At 40.8% G+C, this 23249-nt stretch overlaps 1 protein-coding gene across 9 annotated transcripts in view; it reads left to right on the top strand.

The window, feature by feature from the left end:
* The window catches only part of Asb7 (ankyrin repeat and SOCS box containing 7), a 47004-nt gene that overhangs the window by 2864 nt on the left and 20891 nt on the right, over positions 1 to 23249 (top strand). For 8 of the 9 annotated variants that reach the window (XR_004123094.1, XR_004123095.1, XR_004123097.1 and 5 more), the window contains 2 exons: positions 5130 to 5247; positions 7863 to 8124. Coding sequence is in view for 5 of the 9 variants with exons in the window: in XM_031386930.1 (XP_031242790.1) it covers positions 7914 to 8124 (211 nt within the window). In the remaining 4 variants the exon portion in view is untranslated. Of the gene's footprint in view, positions 1 to 5129; positions 5248 to 7862; positions 8125 to 8959; positions 9049 to 23249 lie in introns of those variants that run through there. The other variant, XM_031386934.1, reaches the window with a different exon arrangement.

Here is a 23249-nt window from a genome sequence, read left to right as displayed (position 1 = left end):
TTCAAGTTGAAGAGTGGTTGTTATTTAAATACAGAACTCTCAGGGCTAGAGAGGTGGCCCAGTGGTTAAATGTGGATCAGCAATGTGATGTCTTTGAGTACTGTATAACTTAAAAAAATGGTAATAAAATATTTGGAGTGTATTTCAGAGATAAAATGCAGTATATATCTTGTGTCTAGCCTTTTCAGTGAGGTAGAGGGTATTTTTCTGCTTTAGAGTTAACCTTATTTGCTAGGGTTGCTAAGTGAGGGTTCTTTTACCTAAGATTGTAAATGAGGACCACTAGTCGGACTTGTAAAGACAGGACATTGCTCTATCCTGGTTCCCAGCCAGGTCAGTGTTGCTGCTTAAGTCAGAGTATAAGGATTTGCTCAGCTGACAGTGGGTTTCCTAAGGTTGAGAAAGAGATGTATACAACATGCACACACAGAGAGCAGTGGGAGGTTGTAATAATTGGTGTAGTTGAGAATGTTTGGTCCAAGTTATTTAACATTTTATTTAGTTTGGACGTTTACTTAACAACATGACCAGCTCAATAGTTTATATTTCTATATCTGTCAGTCAACTTAGTATTAATTTTATTGTGAGTGACATGGGAGGGCGCTTACCTGATTATTTGGTAACCAAAAACAAATTCATATCACAACAGGAGAATAATTGGGGCTACTCAGTGCTAGGTCTTTAGCATATTATGACTACTTCTGTCCTTTATACCTAAAATGATGTGTTTCATAGTTAATTCTGTTAGTTATATGTGTATATTATATATAAGCTAAATATATAATGTCTTATTTTGTTCCTGTGTGTATATGCTTGAGCACAGGCTTGAGTATGTGTGTGCAGTATTTAGTGTATCCACATTTAGCCTTAGTGATACCATTCTTTTTTTTTTTTTTTTTTTTTTTTTTTTTTTTTTGGTTTTTTGAGACAGGGTTTCTCTGTGTAGCCTTGGCTGTCCTGGAACTCACTCTGTAGACCAGGCTGGCCTCGAACTCAGAAATCCGCCTGCCTCTGCCTCCCAAGTGCTGGGATTAAAAGCGTGCGCCACCACCGCCCGGCTATACCATTCTTAAAATGGGTAAATAAAGTCAGATTCAGTTTGTCTATCTGAAACCTGACCTTCTGACTTTTCATTTTTATATGATTGCACTCCCTCTGTGCAATGTTCTTGCAAACTTCTGAGGGCTAGCCTGAAGCTCCTAACTTTGACTTGGCACGCCTCCGTTAATAGGGCACTGTTGACAAAGCATTTCTAATAACTGTGGTTTAAGCTTTGAGTTGGGTCTGCATAAATGATTTTAAACTTTTCTCCATCACCTCACCTCATCCACATTTTGTGAAAATCATTGGGTTTTCTGCTAGAATTTATGTGATTCATAGTTCCACATGGTAATAGACCTTTGTGTCACATAAAGGTCCAGTTATTTGGAGGAAATGTGATATCCTTCTTTAGGGACATAATCTCTATGGTATATTGGGTGATACTAAAATAATACCTGCCTTATTTTTGGTGTCAGGCTCTTGATTGTGTAAGTGGAGCCCAGCAGCAGACCTGCTGGCCATGTTCTATACTGTGATTGGGCACAGTACATTTCTGTATCTGGTTTGGTGTATCTGGTCTTGTGAGCCATCAGTGGATGTTTAGAGGCAGTATCTTCAAACTTGCCATTTTCTTTTTTGTATCCTGGTCTCCCTTGCAAACAAATGCTCTTGTCTTGAGCTGGGAACCATTACCTTGTGTCTTGTGGAACCATTCCTTTCTTTCTTGTTGGTTTGAGACCAGGAAACAGTTCTCATTTATATTATTGGGGTGGGGGGAGTATGGGAGGGGCACCAGGGGCAGGGATGCAGAATCAGGCAGCAGGCCTGCAATCTTAATACTTGGGAGGCTGAGGCAGGAGGATCCCTGGTTGCCGGCCAGCTTGCACTGCATCAAAGGTTTAGTATACCAACCCAACAAAACAAAACAAAAACTACATGGAAGAAAATAATATGCAAAAGTCATTAATTATCTAGTCTTGTGCTAAGGGAAATTGTAGAGATGTCAGACTTCAGACTTGTTGAAGGCTGTGTATTCTTGGGCAAATTTCAAGCATACTTTGATTTATGGGTACCTTCTACTTCAGTCTGTGATCTCAATATACATTTTCTTTTAACTATATTAAGGAAATTTGGGGCTTAACTGAATGGATTTCACTTGAGAAGAAGTTAGGCAGTACTATCCGATGTGGTCAACTGTATAAAAACTTGGAGACCTAGGTTGTTTTCTTTGACTTCAGTACAGTAGAGAAAATAATTTGGCAAAATGTAAGCATTATATTAACATTAAGAACTAAGACCACTTAAGAAAATGAGACACATTTGGGAAATAAGTCCTTTTTACACCTTTAAAGTCTTCCATATTTGTTTATTATTTACTTTTTTTCTGACTAAAACCCAGAATGTAATTTCTGATGGGTCTGATATCAGTAGATGCTGGAGTCTCCAAACAACATTAATTTAAGAGAACCTTCTGTTGATTGTGTATTGTTTAAGAAATTTCTCCTTTGTCAAGAGCCCTGTTTCATAGGTGATTTCTGTGAGCCATCAGAGTTTTGAACTTGCATTCTCTGCAGTAAACTAGGCCTTTTCATTTCTATCTGTGGCTTTTCTTGATTTTTTTTTAAAAAATAGTTTCTTTGCTGCTGAGGTTCTATTTGCTCTTAAGGACCATCGTGCCTTTTTTCTCATTATCTTACATGTTCCTGAGTAACACGAGGAGAAAACTCACTGCTAGTCTGATACCTTGGGCTTCGGTGCTACCTTCAGCCTTGCCTGCATAATTGACAATGTGCAGACAACAGAGATAATATGTACAAGGTGCACACATATGTTTTTCCCCTATGATGCTGTTGTAGCACATGCATGCAAGGAGTGACTTTTCACTTTAAAAAAATCTATGATTATCTATAAGTCCTTGGTATCAGAAGAAGAAAAAATATCCTAAAATATCTTATATACTTTAAAGTGTCAATTTAAGAGGGTATTAGAGAAATGTCTTTCTCTTGCAGAGGACCTAGTTCAGTTCTCAGCACCCACAGGGTTATACACAACTGCCTGTAACTAAAGTTCCAGAGGATCTAAAAACCTTCTTCTGGTCTTCTTTAGCACCAGGTATGCATGTGGTACACCTACTTACATGTAGGCACTCAGATATAAGCAAAAACAATTTTCTTTTAAAAATTAAAAATATTTTTAAATGTCATTTTAAATGTACAGGACTATATTTTAGGAAGCTGTGAGCTGTACTGAGCACACACATTAGGCACTTAGGGGCTATCTCATTGTCCCATTAAAGTCATTTACAGGGAATTGTGACATTATTACCTTTCTTGCAGGGAGAAATGATTTGATCCTTTTATCTCTTAGTACTCTGCCTTTTCCTTATGTTAGTGAATACTATTTCATGCTTCCTTCAGCTCCCACTTCTCATGTTTCTTCTCTGTCATGCCCAGCTGTCTCTGTGGAAGTGCTGATGGGCATTTGGAGACCACTGGAGATCTGCAAGGACTCTTAAAGGCTTGAAGCCACATTGGGACATTTTCATGAACCTAGGGAGGCAGAAAATACTGAAAACACACTTAGAAGTAAGGTGTTTGATTTTGGTTTTCATTTTTAGAAATTATTTGTTTTTTGACAACTTCATACCTGTGTATTTTGCCTTCTGTTTAACTCTCACCACCCACCCTACCCTGGTCCTGCCTGCCAGTTTCTTTCCCAACAATGATTTTAGCCAGGATTGTCTGTGTGACCCCAGCCTGGAACCTGGTGGGCTTAGTGCTGGGTACCACATGATGCTGTTTTGTAGATGCCATCAAGGTGAGAAGTGATCAGTGGTCTCTGGTCCTTGAGAGCTGTGAGGTTGGCTCCTTTGTCCCTGCTGCTGTGGCTTTCTTTGAGCACTTCCTTGCCTTCGGGCACTGTAAGATGCTCCAGGTTCCTGTCTCAGTCTTAGTTTCTGCAAGGATTCTTCTGTGGTATTTATACTTGGCTTTGAAGGAGTTGTTCTGACCATGTCTACTCCATTTATTTGGAAATAATAGGCACAGTTTGCACTCAGACTTCAGCTCTGTGTACAGGCCAACATTTTTGCCTGTCTTAAAGGCTTCAGACAAGGAAAACTAAAACATGAAGAGCATGATAGGCAGACAGGGATCTTTCTAATGTCCCCTTGTACAGCCAGCAAGCCACCGCTGCCACTCTCCTTCTGCACAGCTCAGCTTGGCAGAAGATCTGTCCATTTCCTTGTCTGAACCTTTAAGTTCTAAAGGTGCAGGCCCCACCACCAGAAGGGGTTGTCGGGTCTCCTGGTAGGTTAATCACTAGAAGAGTTCCTTGTGATTGTAGGGGAGTCTCTTATGCCCTTTCCTGAATGGAATATATAGAGCTGGGACTCAGTGGGAGTGGGGCTTGAGGTTTTTGTTTGTTTGTTTGTTTGTTTTTTCTTTTAATTAGAGAGAGAGAAAGGGGTTGGATTTTTATTGTTTTGTCCTTTAAGAATTCTTTTAGAGAAGGTAGTAAAACCTCTGGCTAGTTAATGTTTTAACTAGCTTGTTGTGTGTATGTAAATGTTATTACTAGGTGCCTTTAAGGCATGGGAAGAGCCACCATTCAAAGGCATAAGCCCCATTTACTTATCATACTTTACACTTGCCCCCCTGGGCAGCTGCTGTATTGAATGCACACATTTCTTTTCCTCTTTTAGTTCTCTTTAAAAGAGCAGCAGGTGACTGATGGTATCCTTAAAAAGTAAAGTAAGCAGGCCTGAAGAGATATTTTCAGCAGAAAAAATAAGATTCTTAGCTTGTAGCCAAATTCCAAATGTAGAATTTGTTATTTTCTTTATTTACTGTTTTTCAAGAAGTTGGGGGTGGGGGTAAAGGGCACAGAATCTCAAAAATAAATCATATTTGATTACATCTTGGAGATTGTTGTAAAGCAACACGATCATTTCCTCCACAACCTTCTCTGAGTTCTCTGTGTCGATTTGTCATAAACTCACATAAAGTCATCAGAAAGTAGACTGCAGACAGCTGTGCTTCTCTGTTCTTTTAGGAAAGCCCCATGATTGTAGTTGGGTTTGTTTGTAGGTGAAGAAGACTACTCCTTGGAGGCCAGGACACACTGGGAACCCTGCCCACCATGCTGCATGCACGCCATGGTTATTAGACAACCTGTCTACCGAGAGAAGAGACATTCTTCTGTAAGGTAAGATGACCCACAGTCATCAGCCTCCTAGACTATTTTGAGGAAAATCACGTTTAGCTTTTATTTTTCTTCTTTATTTATTTACTTATTTATTTTTTTTGGTTTTTCGAGACAGGGTTTCACTGTGTAGCTCTGGCTGTCCTGGAACTCACTCTGTAGACCAGGCTAGCCTTGAACTCAGAAATCTGCCTGCCTCTGCCTCCCAAGTGCTGGGATTAAAGTTGTGCTCCATCACTGCCCAACTTTTTCTTCTTGATATCTGCTAATAAGTTAGTTGGGGCTGTAGCTCAGTAATACATTTAGCAGGCTTAAGACTCTTCTTGGTCCGTCCCTAGCATTACTAGAATAGAGCTGCAAAGAAGTGAATGGGCAAAATAGTGATTTAAAGAATAAACTAATGTAGCATGCACTGAAAGAAAAACCTAAGTTTATTTTGACATTGTTTCAGTCTCTTTCATATAGAGGAGACCTCTTTCAAGTGCCAAGGTAATTTCCTATTTAATACACTCTGTGGGTCCGGGGGAAAGGCTTAGTGGGTAAAGAGCTTCAGCACAGGCACAAAGATTGAGTTTAGATCCCCATCTACTCATGGAAAAGCCAGGGATGGACTCTTCCATGGGGTTCCATTAGATATACACTTGTAACCCCAGCACCAGTTTGCAGAGACAAGGAAGTTCATGAAGGCTAGATAAACAGCCAGTTTGGCAGAAATGGTAAAGCCAAGGTTCAGTGAGGGACCCTCTCTAAAACAGTAAGGCAAGAGCTGCAGAGGAGGACACCTAAGTGTATTTGAACACATACACCATCCACAAAACTCACTCTGAGCCAACATGGTGGCACATACCTGTGACCTCAACACTTGGTAGCTAGAGATGGAGGATTAAGAGCTCAAGGCCAACCTGGGCTACATAGCAAGGTTGGAGGCCAGGTGGAGCTAAATAAGACTGACTCAAAAAGAATAGTAAAATGAGTCAAAGTTTCAAAGGTGTTCTGCTGAACATGATGGTCAGATGATGGTCTGAGTGTACAGGAAAGGGTTCCATTCATGTGTGCTGATAAGTTTTGATATTGTCTCTTATAGCACTGAAACTAACATGAAACCCATCCTGAAAGGTTTTTTTAATGTCAAATTTCTAAGCCAAGACACTGAATTTCAAGGAAGTAATTAAGTGAAGAATCAAGGAAACTTGGTTATTAAGGGAACAGATTATCAAGAAATTTCTCATTTCCCAATTTCCTCTGAGGAAACAGCTATTTGAGGTAATAGCTTGATATTTTTAAATTATATCACTGAGTGATATTGCTGAGACTATCATGATGTCATTATTATATGTAAAAGCACATCACATGTTTGTGTTCCTAGCCTTTTGGCTCCACCAAGCTAGGCTTACTTTTCTTGTGTGTAGTCCATCATGAGAAATTTTGCAAGAAAAAGTATTGGTCGCAAAATTATCCTGAGATGTCTAACCTACATATGAGAACAGAATGTCTTCAAAGGGCTTTAGCACATTTTTTTTCTTTCAAGCAAATTTACTTATAGAAATGGAGGTTACAAACCAGGAGATTAGTCTAATTGCTTCTTAACAAAGTAGCCCATTTGGAGTGTCTTCCTAAGATCTTGTCAATCTGGGTTTCTGTGTATATATCTCAAATGCTTCAAAGCAGGAAGAGGGCTTGTTCCCCCACAGGAGAAGTAGCCACTTCACTTTGGGCTTCCCTGTGTGCATGGACAAGCTCATTGCTTGCTGGGTTTGAGGACACCCTTCTCCATGACCTGCAGAGGGTATGGAGTCCTCAGCACAATTATTCATTGAAGTCATTTCATCACATGGTTATTCAACAGGTTATTTATTTAGCGTGCTACTTTAAGATTTTATGAAGTAAAATTCCTGGTACCGAAATTAGAAAAAAAAATGTTTTAAAGAATATGACAGCAAAAGAGAAGACAAACACTATGATCAAATAGCCTAAGATAGGAAAACTGAGAAAAAGAAACACATACACACACACACACACACACACACACACACACACACACACATATACAGGTACTTAGCTCAGCTTGCTACCCTGATGCTTTGTTATCTTGCATTAAAAATAAGATGCTGATGTGGATTGGATCAGAGACTTGACCTTTCAGTTCCTCCTCTGGGCTTCAATGGGCTGTTTTCTGGTCCTCCATGTCTATTGACTCAGACTATGATAAAGTCATTGAGGAGTTTGTAACTTCTGCCTCAGTGGTGCATCATATAAGTCAGACTTCCCAAGACTGGTACTACTGTGGCCCCTCTGCTGTGGCCATCTTAGCTTCCTGACGCCACCTTCCATTTTACCTAAAATAGAGCTGATAGGATCAAATGTAGTTTCAAGTTTTCAAAGGGATGCAGAAAAGATTTTTCTGTGGGGGGGTTCTGCCTGACTTTTTCTTTTAATTACTATATAGCTTTAATGCAGCTATTGAAAGTTTAGGTCTAAGCAGATGCCTGTTAGCCAGTCTGGTTGAGCTGCTTTCTGTTACTGTCCTGATTTAGAAAACAAACAGTTGTGTGGTGGTCAGTGAGCACAGGGTGAAGAGCCACACATTCTAAATTGCATATGTTCTCCCTTCCCGAAAGGCTGCCTCCTGTGACCTAATGTCTGGTTGGTGAAAAGCAGACTCCGCTAGGATGTTACACCACCACTGCCGGAGGAACCCTGAGCTCCAGGAAGAGTTGCAGATTCAGGCTGCAGTGGCGGCCGGGGATGTTCACACAGTACGAAAGATGTTGGAACAAGGCTATTCCCCAAATGGCCGAGATGCCAATGGCTGGACCTTGCTCCATTTCTCTGCAGCAAGAGGAAAGGAGAGGTGTGTTCGAGTGTTTCTGGAACACGGAGGTGAGTTCACTGTATGCAAGGAGAACCTTGGAATGGCGTTTGTGGAAAATGCACTCATGCACGTTTGCATGTCGATTTTGATGCTTCGCTTGCATTGCTGTCCAGTGTCTTATCTTCTTTGCAAAGATGTTTGTCAACAAAACACTGAGTTTTGTTTCAAACCAGACTGTGAGTAGGCTTTACCCTGGCATATGTAATTTCTGCAGACAGTCAGGCCACCTCAGGTTATTTCAGCCGAGAGCCCTTATTGGGGCTGGATGCCACTTAGGTGTCAGAAGCAGAAGTGGTTGTGGCGTCTGTCACAGGGGAGTTGCCCAGGGGAGTTGCCCAGGTTTCCCTTTTTGGAAATTGCTCAAGCAGAGGAGCCTAGCACAAGTCTCTTTAAACATCTTGGCCCTTCCTATCCTTCATACTGTCCTTAGCCTCTTGAATGGTTTCTCTTCTTGTTGTTCTTTTGGATATCTTGACTTTTCCAGACCTTTTAGGATGTCTACATATGCAAGAAGGCTGCTTATCTGAGGTCTGATTCTGTAGACAGACTTGGTTGGTTGGTGACTGCATTTGCTATTTTATACATCTGCTTCAGAAAACTGGCCATTTTTATAAGACTTTGACACTAATCCTCTCAATTGACTGCTCTTGCCAGTGAATTTCAACTTTATTCTTTCCCTGAAGATATTGGGGGTAGGGTGGGAGGGGTTGTGTGCGTTCACGTGCGAGGGGTGTACGTGTTTATAGATACCACTTCTGTATACATTATATTAGGGTATAGAACAGCTTGTCCGGGCCACTGTAGTCCTGGATTGCTCATCAGCAGTTATTTGTTTCGTTCTAGGAGTGTACTTTGTTAAAAGACTGGCCAGACTTGCTTGCCTTCTAAAGTACAGAAGATGCTAGACGTTCCACAGCTCTCAGACAGGCCATGTGAGTTATGGGACTGTATGAATGCTAAGGCTACCATCATATCTAACTCCAAGATAAGGCTAAATCCAAGCCCAAGGGTGTGTCCCAATGGCCTGAAATAGGACTTATATGTATGTTCCAAATCATTGACTGTATACAGAGTCCAGATGGTCACTGGCCTGTGCTCACTCATGGCTTTCTTCCATGTCACTTCACCTTTTAACTTACAGACCTCGGCTCTGAAGTTAATGGGGGATGTATGTGGAATGCCCATAATTTGACCTGGTATAATTAAGACTAAGATAACTAGTATTTGCTTATTTTGCTGAGTCCTGTTGACGTCCAGTTCTGTCATCCTCTCTTAATGAAGAATACACTCAGATAGTTAATGCAGGAGTATTAGCTCCTTAAGACAAAGCACATCTTCAGATACGTTTCAGACAGACATCCAGTTCTGTTGGGCCTGCCCAGCTTGCCTGATGCTACTCAGAAGGGTCCCTAGGCATGAGCGAGTTTACATGCTTAGTCCTCTGAATACTTCTAGCATATGTGTAAAAATTGTGCTTCACGTAGTTTTTAGTCTACGTATGACACAACTATTCTACAATAGTTGTTTTTCACTCACTTTTATGACACATTTTTGTCCTATCAGTTGTAGTATGTGAGCAGGCATAGAAAATGTATTGTTCTCCAGTTGGATTTCTGTGAATATGTCAGTGAGTGATAAGGAAGAAAAGGAAAATCCATTGCAGAGTTGCATTTGACTTCTGGGCTACAGTTCCTAAGCACCACTCTCCCCCACCCCTTGGATGATCGTTTACAGGGCTGACAGTGGCTGTGTGCTAGAGTGTGTCTAACCTTCGTGAAGCCTAGGGTTCAAGCCTTAACACTTTTAAGAAAAGTATGTGTGTGTGTGTGTGCACGCCCGCGCGCACGTATGTGTGTGTGCACGTGTGTGTGTGTGTGTGTGTGTGTGTATGTGATGTATGCACATGCACTCAGTGAACTCTTGTCATTCTGAATCCACACTGCACAGTACAATTTAGTGCATTTGTAGAGTTACCCAACTACAGAAAGAAACCTCAGTTTTGTTAGTAATACTTCTCAGTCTTACCCTGTTATCTTCTGTAAAGTAGTCAGTCAAATAAATATATTACCATTTGGCTATTCTTTCAGCTTTGTTCATCTTTGTGTTTTAGAAGGCATAAAATTTTCTCACTAGACTTTTGAGAAGGTAGTGAATAATCTACCTGCTTAAAACCCAGAGTAAAGATTCTATTGACAGTGCCTGGAGGTGGCCACTAGCTCTTCTTCGGTCCCAGGCTCTCCTTCCAGAAACTAGCCTCGTTGGCTGCTTGTACAGCTGCAGAAGTAGCCTGTGCACCGAGGCCTCAGTGGTTTCCAGCCTCTTGCTCCTAGCCCACTCCTCTGTTTAATGTTACGTTCTGTGTCTTGACTTTTGTCATGTAACAGCTTCATCGAGATAATTCCTTATCAGGACAGAGTTAAGCCTCAGATTCCACAGTTCGGGTGCAATTGATTTGCACTTAGCTCCCAGTGTGGGGCATTTGAAATTGTTGGCATTTTTTTGCTAGGGCCAGTATGGCAAGGAGTGTCCTTGACTGGTTTTTTCTTTTCTTTTTAAAACCTTTGTCAGAGTTTCTCCCTTAATTCCTAGACGTACTTGCCAAGTCAAACAGCATTTTATGGATGCTGACACATTTTCCTCCAAAGTGCCTGCAGTTCCTTCTTGTAGTCTCCTGGGACTGGGTGGGACAGTGCCCTCCCCCCACTGCTCTCAGCAGTGTATTGCCAGGTGGCTAACTCTTCCTTGTGTGATGTGCTTGCCCCTCCCAGGATGATGTGCAAATATCAAACTGTGGCAAGACTGAGCTCGTCCTTCTCCTCACTTGTAGGCTTGTTCAGGTACCCACCTTTGTTAGCTCTGGGTAGAAACCTTTCTCCTAGCTTGTAGGGTTTTCACATCCCTGTTGCTCTCACCATACACTGGGCACATTCTATATGCTCTAGCCTTCTGGTTTATGTCCATTGGGTCTTGGTTAGTAAACACTTCATACTGCGGGGTCATTACTTGTCTGCATTTTCTTCTCCAGATTTTGTGGTACTTGGATCACCAGTCTGCCCAGAACTGGTGTTTGTGCATGAGAATGTACAATATCATTGCTCTTCCCCACAAAGGTTGCCTAAACTTCCCTTCTTTACTCATGGCTAGGCACTGCTGGGTCACATACACAGGCTTTACATTGTGCTTCCACTTCTGAGATCTCATTTAGTGCTCCAGGATCAGTGTAATGCTGTTTGTATTGTGTGAGAACATTACCTACTGAAAAGAGATTTAGAGACTGTGCCTCCTCATTCCCCCTCACGGCAAATTGTAAAACAAGTTTGAAAAGGTTAGGTAAGAAGGAAGCTCCTACCCACTCACCCCTGCCATGGTCATGCATGAGGCCTCAGTGCATAATCCATCCTCCATGTAATGTCCAGGCACATGTGTAAGTGGCCCTGCAGTCTGGGAGTGCTGTGCAGGAATCTCCTACTGCGCTACCTACTTCTGTCCTCACCTGTGATGTGACGTATTGCTTGAGCTTCTGGATTCCTCCTGCTAGCTCTCTCTTGTCTTCTTCTTTTCACGGAGCCACTGTCCCACTCCTTAGGGAGTCTTTCCTCACCAAGTCTGGATTGATCTTCACATTCTATTGCCCGGTTCCCACCCAGGCTCCAAATAATGTGACACTTATAAGCAGAAATGGAAATTAAATCCAGCAGGGACTTCTTATTTCTCAGCACAGAATATTCTCAGTTCGTCATGTACTCAGCGCAGCACCGGGCGTCTGAGCCCTGCAGCTGCAGCTCTATGCAATGGCCCTTCTACCTTCTTGGTTAAAACTCCCTCCACCGTGGTCCACTTTTCCTTGCACATACACTTCCCCTTTAAGTCTTTAGCACTTTCTCAGAGACACTACCTGCTTCCGCTAGACCAGGTCAGGTGAGAACTTTATTTTTGTCCCTGTGTGGTGCTGCTGCTGGGCCCTGTATGACGCTCTCTCCCCTGTGTAATATTGTTCCTTGGACATTATTTGCAGCACCAATCATAAGCATGGTGAAGGACTTTAGCATCCTGTTCAGCATCTGTAGTTCTTACTCACATGAAGTTCCCTGAAGGAAGAACCACATCCACATGTTTGCTTCCAGTGAGAAAGAGAACAAACACCAGTAAAATGATTGTTTCCTGACCTCCTGAGATAAGACTCATCATTTCTTTAAAAAAAAAAAAAAAAAAAAAATTTAAAAAGTTGGGTCAGGATTAGACCTAAAATCATGATAGCTGCTTTTCCAAATCATCAAACAGGGGAGTTGAGGGGAAAGGATTGGAAGGAACGGATTTGTTCACTTTGCACTCTGTACTCCCTCTGTGTATATGGCAGGACTCCAAGGGGTAGAAGGTGACCATTTGGTTCCTGATAAAGCATTCACTCATACTCAGGAAATGCTGCCAAGCCCTAATGTATGCCAGGCCAGGCCTTGCTTTGAATGCAGCCATAGTAGTGAAGGGCTCCAGCAGGTCACAGCCCAGTGGGTGGCTGGGCCAACTGCAATATTTCCTGATGACTGAAGGTGTACCTTGCTTCACAGCTCTTAAGAGGGTGACATTTCATTTTCCCCTTGGAAAACAAATCATAGAAGCAAATGTAACTCAAGTGCCCCAAGTCTTCCACCTTGATGAGTGTGGAGCTAGGCTCTAATCTATCATCCAAACTACGGTTCTCTATATATTGCCTAGAAAAGAAGAAAGGCATTCCCAAGAGAGGCAAATGCAGTGTGCAGCAAGGTCTCCTTTGTGTGTGAGGTGTAGTGAGTGTGTCCAGATCTCCCCAGAGTGCAGGACTGGAGGAGAGTTCTTGAAAGTTGTGAAGCAGGAAAGAGTGAGAAACATGGTGTGGGATGTTCTACTTGTATGGGACATTGGCATTGGGGCTGAAATAGCCGAGTATGATTGGAGCTTGCCCAGCAGTTTATTCTAGGGATGTTGGGGCTTGGTGGGGAAGACGGAGAAGAATGACTGGGCTGTAGGAAGCTCTCTGGTTACAGAGCTCATCAGAAGGGCCCAAGACATGAGGCAAGAAGAGCATGTGAGCTATGCTTTGAGCCAAATCAAAAGCAACTAAAAGTTTAGGTCTGACAATAAAGGAGAACTTTGGCCACTTACTGAAATGGCAAAACTACATCAGGAAGCAGGCAAAAGGGGGTAGCCAGGAGGAGTATAAGAAAGAAGTTGTAGAAACCTAAGACACTGACACAACCAGAAATTGTTTATTTAAATATTCATGTATGAGAGGATATAGTTAAAAGAAAATACAGTTTTATCTATCATATCCACATAGCCACGTGGTAATACCAACTGTGACCACATGGAGCTAGTAAACTCAGGATCAAGAGGCTGCTCATGCGTGACTGAGAGTCGAGGGAGTGATGTAACCCTGGGAGGAAACCTGCTGGGGAACAGCTATATTGCCAAGGGGGAATCCAGGTTTGCTTAAAATAACAAAACTGTGTTTGAGTTGTATAACACAGAGCAGGGGTGGGGTGAGACCCACTCGCTAGGTTAACTGAGCCTCTGCTATGTGTGGTATGAGAGGCTGTTGCATTTCAGTGAAACGAGACAGATTCTACCCTGAGTTTAAGAACTGGCCATATCTTACGTGCTTAGTAGTCACATGTGCAGAGTGTCACTACATGGGTAAGTGACATTGTGTTCCTTTGCATACTGCTTCAAAATAATGAAAACTTAAGGTTTTCAAAAGTCTAAAAACTTGAAAATTTCAGTACAAATGGCTGTATATTATACCACTGGACAGATCCTGGTAGTTGGGCCGGTGAGGTAGCTCAGCAGTGAAAGCATTTACCATGCAAACCTGTCAGCCTACGTTTATCTTTCAGAATCTGTGCAAATGTGGAAGGAGAAAAGTAACTCAACAGAGTTGTCTTCTCACCCTGTGTGATGGGGATGTGTAATAATCAATCAAATTGTGGTGCTCTTTCCGATATCAGGAGGGAACTTGAAAAGGAAGAGTGTCTTGAAAAGGCAGAAGTTATAAGAAACACCATATCACACTTTTCATATTCTTTTGAATGTTTCTACAAGTTCCGACACCATGTTGCACATTTCAAAAAGTACAATGAAGAAACTGTCATTGTGCATTTGCTCATCCTTAGATGTAGTGAGTTTGTGAGCTGATGAGGAGGCCTTTGACTGCAGTAATAGAAGTTAAGTATGTAGAGGACACTGCCAGGTTTCCTCAGGAAAGTAGGCAGCACCCCCTTGATAGACACATGGAGAAACGTGAGAGATGGGTAGTATTCTACAACACCCAGACAGGGTGCAGTGGGAAACGCTGTCTGTAGCTGAAGAAATGAAGGTTTGCAAATAGTCCCAGTTATAGTAAAAATACACATGTGATTGACATTGGCAGGAACAGTTATGGAGAGCAGCTTGGCAGTATGTGCTAAGGCCTCCAAAGTGGGAGAAGCTTTTGCCCAGTAAACCTTTTAGTTTGAACTTGATTGTGTAATGACTAACTTTTATTAGTTTATTCCAAGGATAGAGTCTTAAAAGCAGGAAATATTTTCTACATAAAAATGCTGTACCTCTCTTTCACTCTGTGTATGTTGTTTGTTTTCCTTCTTTTGCTCATTTCATTATTGGCAATAGCATAAAACAAAATGTTTGAAACTATTATTTGTCTTTAGAGAGAGAGGTAGAGAATGTGTGTGTGTCCATCTGTGTGTGTTTTGTGTGTCTGACAGCACAGAACACAGGAAGGAGTTTATATTAAAATAGTTTTTAAGCTATTAGAATTAAAACTAGAGTGACAGTAGGGATGAAAACACAAAACAAAACAAAACAAAACCTCAGAATCTCTCCACCTAGCTATATTCTTCTCCAGGGTCTAGACTGGTAAGTCTCCCAGGGCTTCCCATCATGACACATTCCCATCATGCCACCTTCCCATCATGCAGCCTTTCCATCCATGCCACTGTGTCCCCAACCATCAGATCTAGCTTGTGTCCTTCATCTAGTACCACAGCCTAATCTGGTTATTCATGTCTGTGCCATAAGCAATCTCTAGTCTTCTACCATGACGTACCTAACCCGCAGCACACAGATCCCTTCTACACTATGTCCAGCCTCTTCATCCAGCCAGATCTACCCCCACACTCCAGGCTGGACCAGGAGGTCCATCCTGAACACTACCTGATGGACCAGGAAGTCCATCCTGAACACCACCTCCTGGTCCAGGAGGTGGTGTTCAGGAAGGACCTCCTGGACCAGGAGGTCTATCCTGAATGCCATCTCAGTCCCTTCTGTTCTCCACTTTTCACCCAAGCCATTTCCAGCCTGTAGGCACAACCTGCCTGTCTGTCTTCTCTTCTTCCCCAGCCTGTCCTATCAAACAAACTTAGAAGTCTATATGCCCAGCCTCATCTCAAAAATACCAACAATGGAAAGTTAAGCCAGTATTTTCTCTCCTAAACCCAACAGTCCTATGGAAATGTTTACCAATAACAACACCAGGGTAAATAACAGAATTTAAGAGTTATATACTTCATCAGAGAATTCAAGGATTTTAAGAAGCCATAAACAGCACAGTGAAATTAAGGAAAAAAGAAAAACAGCTTAAGGAAAATAACTATCTAAGTGATGCCCAAAGAAACCACAACAGAAGGCTGATGGGATGATAAGTGCAGCCCAGGGCTTGAGAATGGAATTCACTAAGGAGACAGGGAGCTCAGGCTGAAGTCGATGGTGGGATCAAATAACCCAAGCAACTCAACTGCAGACTCAGAGGAAAGCCTGGCATGTCAGATGAATCAAGCAGAGTACACCATATCATGACAAGCAAAACCCAGAAAAGCAACCTACAGGAAATGTGGGACACCATGAAAAAAACCCAAGTCTCTGAAATACAGGCATAGAGGAGGAGAAAAACCTTGAACAAGATCATAAAAGAAAATGTCCCCAAACTAAGGAAAAGACACAGCCATACCAATACAAGACACGTACAGAAGACCAAATAGACAAGACCAGAGAAGAAAATCCCCACAGCTTATCATAGTTAAAACACCAACTAAGCATGCACAACACAGAAAGTATACTGATAGCTTCAAGAGGAAATTCAAGTCTCATATAAAGGAGAGTTCAAAATTACAGCTGATTTCCCTATGGAAATTTAAAAGCCCAAAGAGCCTGGAGGACATATTCCAAGTCCTTAAAGACTGTCCGCCAGCCTAGACTGATAGACAGCAGATACCCACCATAAATGAGGGAGGAAGAAAAACTTTCCACAATATAAGAAGCCTAAAAAAAATTTATATCCAACAAACCAAACCTAAAGAAAATACAGGAAACAATGTTTAGACGGAAGAGAGGAGTGAACATAGTAGAGAGACTGTAGAAAGAAATTCAAAGCCATCATTAACAAGCTACCACTGACAACACAGTGCCAAGAATAATAACACCATGACCACAGTTAACACGCATTTTAATAATAGCTTTAAATATGAATGGCCTCAAGTCTCCAGTCAGAAGACACAGACTTGCTAAATGCATCAAAAAACAAAACCCATCAGTTTATTCTCTACAAAAACCACATCTTAGCTTTGAAGAAAGGCATCACTTCAAAGTAAAAGGATGGACAAAAGGAATGGTCAGTTGAGACCAGGAAGCAAACAGGGAGTGTTATTCTAATATCTGACAAAATAGACTTCAGACTAAAACAGATCAGAAGAGATAGAGATCTTCATTCTAATCAAGGGAACAGTGAACAGTATTATCAGTATTAACAGTTAACAGATAACAGTATTATCATAAACATATATGCATTAAACTCTGGTATACCCAATTTCATTTTTTGAAAATGTACTACTAGGTTTAAAGACAAACATTTCAAAAGTTAGCAGCAACCCACTAAATAGTAAGTGATTTTAATATGCCATTTTCTCCAATAAATGGGAAGGTTATCTGAACCAAAATAAACAGAAAATCAGACTTAAGTGACATACATCAAAAGACCTTAGCAGATAGCTACATGACATTCCGCCTAAACACCAAAGAATACACATTTTACTCAGCAACACACGGAAGCTTTCCTAAAATAGACCCCATCCTGGAACACAAATCTTTACAAATTCAAAAAGATGGAAATAACTCCTTGTATTCCATCTGATGGCATTGTTGACAGCAAGCAAATCTCTTGTAAATACACAAACTCATCAAAGTTAAACCACTTATTGCTGAATGATGATTGTGCCAAAGAAGAGATCAAAAAGAACAATTAAAAAGTATCTGTAGCTAAATGAAAGCACAACACAGTCATACTTCCAGGGCACATTCAAAGTGGCCCTCTGAGGGAAATGTGTACTTCTCTAAAGCTGCCCTCGAAGGGCACACATCAAGGTAGTCTGAGCACAAATAAATGATTAATGATCCAACTCAAAAATTTGGGGAAACAATAAACTAAATCCAAATCCTGCTAATGGCAAGAAATAATAAAAATCAATGAAAGAGAAATAACCACCTTATCAAAGAGTTGGTTCTTAGAGAAGATAAATGAGATTAACAGACAGGGAGATATTATAACATAAACCAAAAGAAATTTAAAATGTTACCAGGGGGTATTTTTAAAAAACTGTATTCCTTTAAGCTGGAAAATCTATTAAGAAATGGATGGATTTCATCAGGCAGTGGTGCCACACACCTTTAATCCCAGCATTTGGGAGGCAGAGACAGGTGGATTTCTGAGTTCAAGGCCAGCCTGGTCTAGAGTGAGTTTCAGGACAGCCAAGGCTATACAGAGAAACCCTGTCTCGAAAACAACAACAACAAAGAAATGGATTTCTAGATTCAACCAAACCACCAAAATTAGACCAAGAAGACAACCTATAACAAACCATTAACAAATGAGATTGAAATGTAATAAAATGCCTTCCAGCTTATTAAAAAATATATATATATGGGGCTGGCGAGATGGCTCAGCAGGTAAGAGCACCGACTGTTCTTCCGAAGGTCATGAGTTCAAATCCCAGCAACTACATGATGGCTCACAACCACCCGAAATGAGATCTGACGCCCTCTTCTGGTGCATCTGAAGACAGCTACAGTGTACTTATTTATAATAGTAAATAAATCTTCAAAAAAAAAAAAAAAAAAAAACCTGGGGCCAAATGGATTCATAGCAGAATTCTAGCAGACATTCAAACATCTACAGCCAATCCTTTTTAAACTTTTAAAATAATAGAAAGAAGGAGCACCCCAAATGCCAGAGTCATTCTAACACTAAAGCCAGATAAAGATGCACCAAAACACAACTAAAGACCATATCCTGATGAACATAGACTCAGTAAAACCCAATGATGCACTTGAAAATGAAGCACAGACATACATCCTAGAGATCCATATCCCTGATGGACATAGACTCAGTAAAACTCAATGACGCACTTGAAAATGGAGTACAGACATACATCCAAGCTGGCTTTATCCTGAAATGCAGCATGGCTCATCCTAAGCCAGGTCAATAGGTATAATAAACTATATAAACAGACTTAAAGACAATTCACATGAGCATTTCAATAGACACAGAAATCCCTTTGACAAAATCTAATGTGCTTTTTTTGATTAAAGTTCTAGAGAATTCAGGGATAGATAGAATACTCCTTAATATAATAGATCTATATATGAGAAACCCAGAGAAAACCAACATCCTAAATTGAGAAAAGCAATCCCATTGAAGGCAGGGATGAGACATGGAGGTCCCCTACCCTCTCTCCTATTTAGCATCATGCTTTAAGTACTACCTGGAGCAGCAAGGCAAACAAAGGGAATTACAGGGATACAAGAAGGGGGAGAAAGTCAAACTATCCCTATTCGCATTTGACATGATCATAAACACAGCAGTCTCAAAGAAAAGAAAATAAGTTATTCAAGGAAGTAAAGGACCTCTAACATTGAAAACTTTACAGCTCTAAAGAGATAGATTGGAAAATGAAAGTTATCTCATGCTCATGGATTAGTAAAATTAATATTGTGAAAATGACTTATAAAAAAGTCATTCTCAGATTCGAGCAATCCTGATCAAAATACCCATTTCACTCTTCACAAAAAGTGAAAAAAACTACCCTAAAATTCATGTGGAACAAGAGAGCCAAAACAATCCTGGGGAAAAATAAAGTACAAGTGATTACCATGCCAGATCTTAAGACTATATTATAGAGCCATCGTAATAAAAACAGTATGGTACTAGCACAAAAATAGACATGAAGACCAATGGAACAAAATCATAACTTCAGCCATTTAATATTTGAAAAAAATGTCAGAAACATAAACTGGAGAGAGAATCTTGAACAAATGGTGTTGGAGAAACTGGATGTCCACATGCAGAAGAATTCAGTTAGACCTGCAACAAATAGTAACTCCAAATGTAACAAAGACCCAAACACTGAAAACAGGTAGTACCCTGTGTGATAGAGGCGTGGGAAAGGGTTTTCTGAATAGGAGTCTGTTTTCCAACAATGAAGGCCAACAACTGGCATGCAATTTTATAAAACTAAAACATTCTGCACAGCCAAAGAAACAGTCAACTGTCCAGATGGTGCTGGTGCAAGTCTTCAATCCCAGCACTCAGGAAGTAGAGGTAAACAGATTGCTGTGAGTTTGAGGCCAGCTTGGTCTACAGAACCAGTTCTAGGACAGCTAAGGCTGTTAACACTGACAGACCCTGTCTTGAAAAACCAAAATAAAGAGGTTAACAGAAAGCCTGCAGAGTGGGAAAGAATCTCTGCCAGCCACACATCTGACAGAGGATTACTACCCAAAATATACAAAGAATTCACAAAATAGAAACAAATGTCTTATTTAAAAATATACCTGAGGCTAGAACAGAGAGCTTTCAAAGGAAGAAACAAAAGTAACTAAGAAATATATCCAAAAATGTTCACTGCTCCTAGCAGTTAGGGAAATACTAGTCAAAATGATATTGAGGATTCCCCAGTCAGAGTGTCAGAAATCCACAAAACAATAGACAGCAGATGCTGGAAGGGATACAGGGGAAAAGAAGCCTCATTCACTACTGGTGGGATTGCAAACTGGGGCAGCCATTATGAAAATCAGTGTGGAGAATTCTTTAAAAGCTAAAAAAAATCTACCTTATGACCTAGCCATTCCACTCCTTGGTGTATGCCCTAAAGACTTGACTGTATCTAGAGAGACTTATGCAGTCATGTTCATTATTGTTTTGTTCACAAAAATATACAACCCCATGAATGGAGAATGAAGGTATGTAGTAGATATACCCCATCTAATGTCATTCATATGCAAAGAAAGTTGCAGTCATGAACATTGCAAGTAAATGAAACCACCTATAAAAGATCATTTTTGAGTGGGGTAACCGACACTCAGACAGACAAATGTTACATGTTTTCTCTTATTGGAGGCTCCAGCTCTTCATATGTGAATATGTATCCTGCCATAAATGCAGAAACCAAGAAAGTAAGAAGGAACTGTTCCTGTAGAGTTGGGGTAGACAAGAATTAGAGAGGGGAATAGTGGGCTATAATGATTTAAATAGGGAAAGTAGGGCTCTAATTAGGAACAGCGTACAAATGGTTTGAATATTGAGGGAGGCTGTAATTAGGAGCGGGGTACAAATGGTTTAAGTAGGGAAGTGAGCTGTAATTAGGAAGGGAAAGAGAAATAAGAAGAAGAGGAGGCTATAAGAACAGATATCTATAAATGTTGTAAAGAATCATCCTATTAACTGTATAGTAAAGCTATAATATATGTCTGTATATTAATGTGCATAGATATTTTAAATGAAATTTTCTCTTCTGAGCTGATAGTACTCCTTCCAAGAGCTCATCTAACAAAAATTCCTGATACCAAGCATGAGAAATGTCTTGAGTAGTTTTTCAAGGTTGTTCAAAAGACTCCTATAACATCATAAGTTATTGCTCTTACTCTTGGTTGCTCCTCAGAGATAGAAGGTAAGCCTTACTGCTGAAGACACCAGCACCCAGTAGCCCTGACCTGGAACTGACCCAAAAGCCTCCTCTCTGAGAACTTGCTCAGGGGTTCCAGGTGTCATAGAATCCTCTAAAGAAAGGAAGCAACCAACAGTCCTACCCAGCTCTGACGCCTGTGAACCACAATGTCCAGCATGGCTTGATAAGCCTCAGCATGCACTAGTGGCACACGTACCTTGGTGATAACCAACAGCTCTCCAATTGGACTTTAAGCCCACTCAACAAGAGGGAAACTATGCTGGGTACTGGAAACCTAGCTGACTATCAAAGCCCTAATGAAGTTATGGATCTCAGAGGAGAACCTATAACTGCCACTTTACTAGACCAGTGCAGTCCTTGACTACATTCTTAAACACTTGTCCTCATACCTACAAATAAGTGTAAGTATAGTCCTCACCCTCATCAAAGAAACTTCTCTTTGCAACAGACAAGTTGTAGGTCCCACTCCCAATGGTTATATCTCCAGGGCGACTTCCCCCATCCATGGTTCAGTAAATCTTAAGGAAGAGTAACTGAAAAGATTGTAAAAGCCAAAGGATCAGGAGTTTGCTGTAAGATTGTATCTCCTAGTATTATCAGAAGCCACATCTTTAATATCTCACTAATATAACTCTCTAAACATGAGCTTAATAAGAACAACAACAGGCATCCAAAAGTAGACTGAAAGCCACGAGGCCTCAACCGTACACAAAGAACTACAGGCATCCAAGGAATGCTGAGATCAGGAGAAATAGTCTTCCCCAGGACGAGCACACCAACAGGTTATCTAGTGCCAAGTGGACAGCCTGAGTATATACATACAAGTAATATACAGACTGAGCAGGTTAGATCTAGGAGTATATATGTACATGCATGTGCATAACTGTGTATAACAATCACTAATAAAAAGAAAAGTCATAAATTTAAAAGAGACTAAGGAGGGTGTATGGGAGAGTTTAGAGGAAGCATGGGGAAAGTGGAAATGACATAATTGTGATAATCTTAAAAAATAAGAAAAACATTTTTAAAAAGGGAAAAAACAAAAACTAGTCTAGTTAAAAGGGAGCAAAATTGATGAAGATAAAAGAAGAAAAAATAATTCTTTGAAAAGTTCAATAAAATTGAAAACTCTGTAGCCAGGCTGTAAATGAGAAAAGCCATAGCCAGTTTCAGAGCTGGGAACAGACTCTGACCTGGATACTATAGATGTTTAAAAAAGACAAGGAATGTGGCGAGCTTCATGTCATGGAGAAGAATTCCATTCCTTGGAAGACACAAATTATCAACATTACTATGTGACCCATAGAAAAAAGAATGACTTAGTCACTGTCTATAGAGTTGAAAAATTGAGTTCCTCATTAAAACGTCTACCAAGAAAGCTACAGGCCCAGTCTGTATTGTATTGTTCTGTGTATTGCTGGGACAAACAGTAATCCCACACACATTCTTTAGAGGAAGGAGTGTTTCCTAATTCACTGTGTAGTATGACATCCTGCTGCAAAACCAATGCCCAGGCAGAAAACAAACCAAGCAGCAGCCTTATGGCAGCAGACCCAGGCTCTAGTTAGATACTAACTGTATGCATCGTCAGTAGTGTTCTGAAGGGGGTTACAGTGTGGCTGTGTAGCATCTATCCCAGAAGTTCAAGGTTTGTTTAATATCCACAGCCCTGGAGCTAGCTGTTTGCTAAGTTAATAGAATCAACGATAAATGCCAAAGGGTCACTTCACAGCCTGTGGCAACACTACCCGTGTCAGAAGGGACCCAGGAGAAGGAAGGTGCAGCTAGCTTCATACTCAGTGTTGAACAGTGTGTGTGCTTTGACCATTTTTATGCAACATGCTCTTGTAGTGTTGCCATTGGAGTAAAAGAACATAAACCAGTTTCAGTAGAATAAGTTAGAACATTACAGACCAGCAAGATGGCTCAGCAGGCAAAAACACTTGCTATATAAGCCTGGCACCCTGCATTTGATCCCTGGAAGGAAAGAACTGACTCCTGGAAGTTGGTCTCCATAGGCATGCCTTGGCATATGTCTTCCCAGGATCACACACTAAATAATAGTAAAGCAAACGTGTAAATAAAACTGTCTTAATGTACATATATGTATGTGTACATGTGTGTGTGTCTCCCCAGTATCATACACA

The sequence above is a fragment of the Mastomys coucha genome, unplaced genomic scaffold, assembly GCF_008632895.1.
Source record: "Mastomys coucha isolate ucsf_1 unplaced genomic scaffold, UCSF_Mcou_1 pScaffold21, whole genome shotgun sequence".
Taxonomy (NCBI): Eukaryota; Metazoa; Chordata; class Mammalia; order Rodentia; family Muridae; genus Mastomys; species Mastomys coucha.
This window is presented reverse-complemented; position numbering and strand designations above follow the sequence as displayed.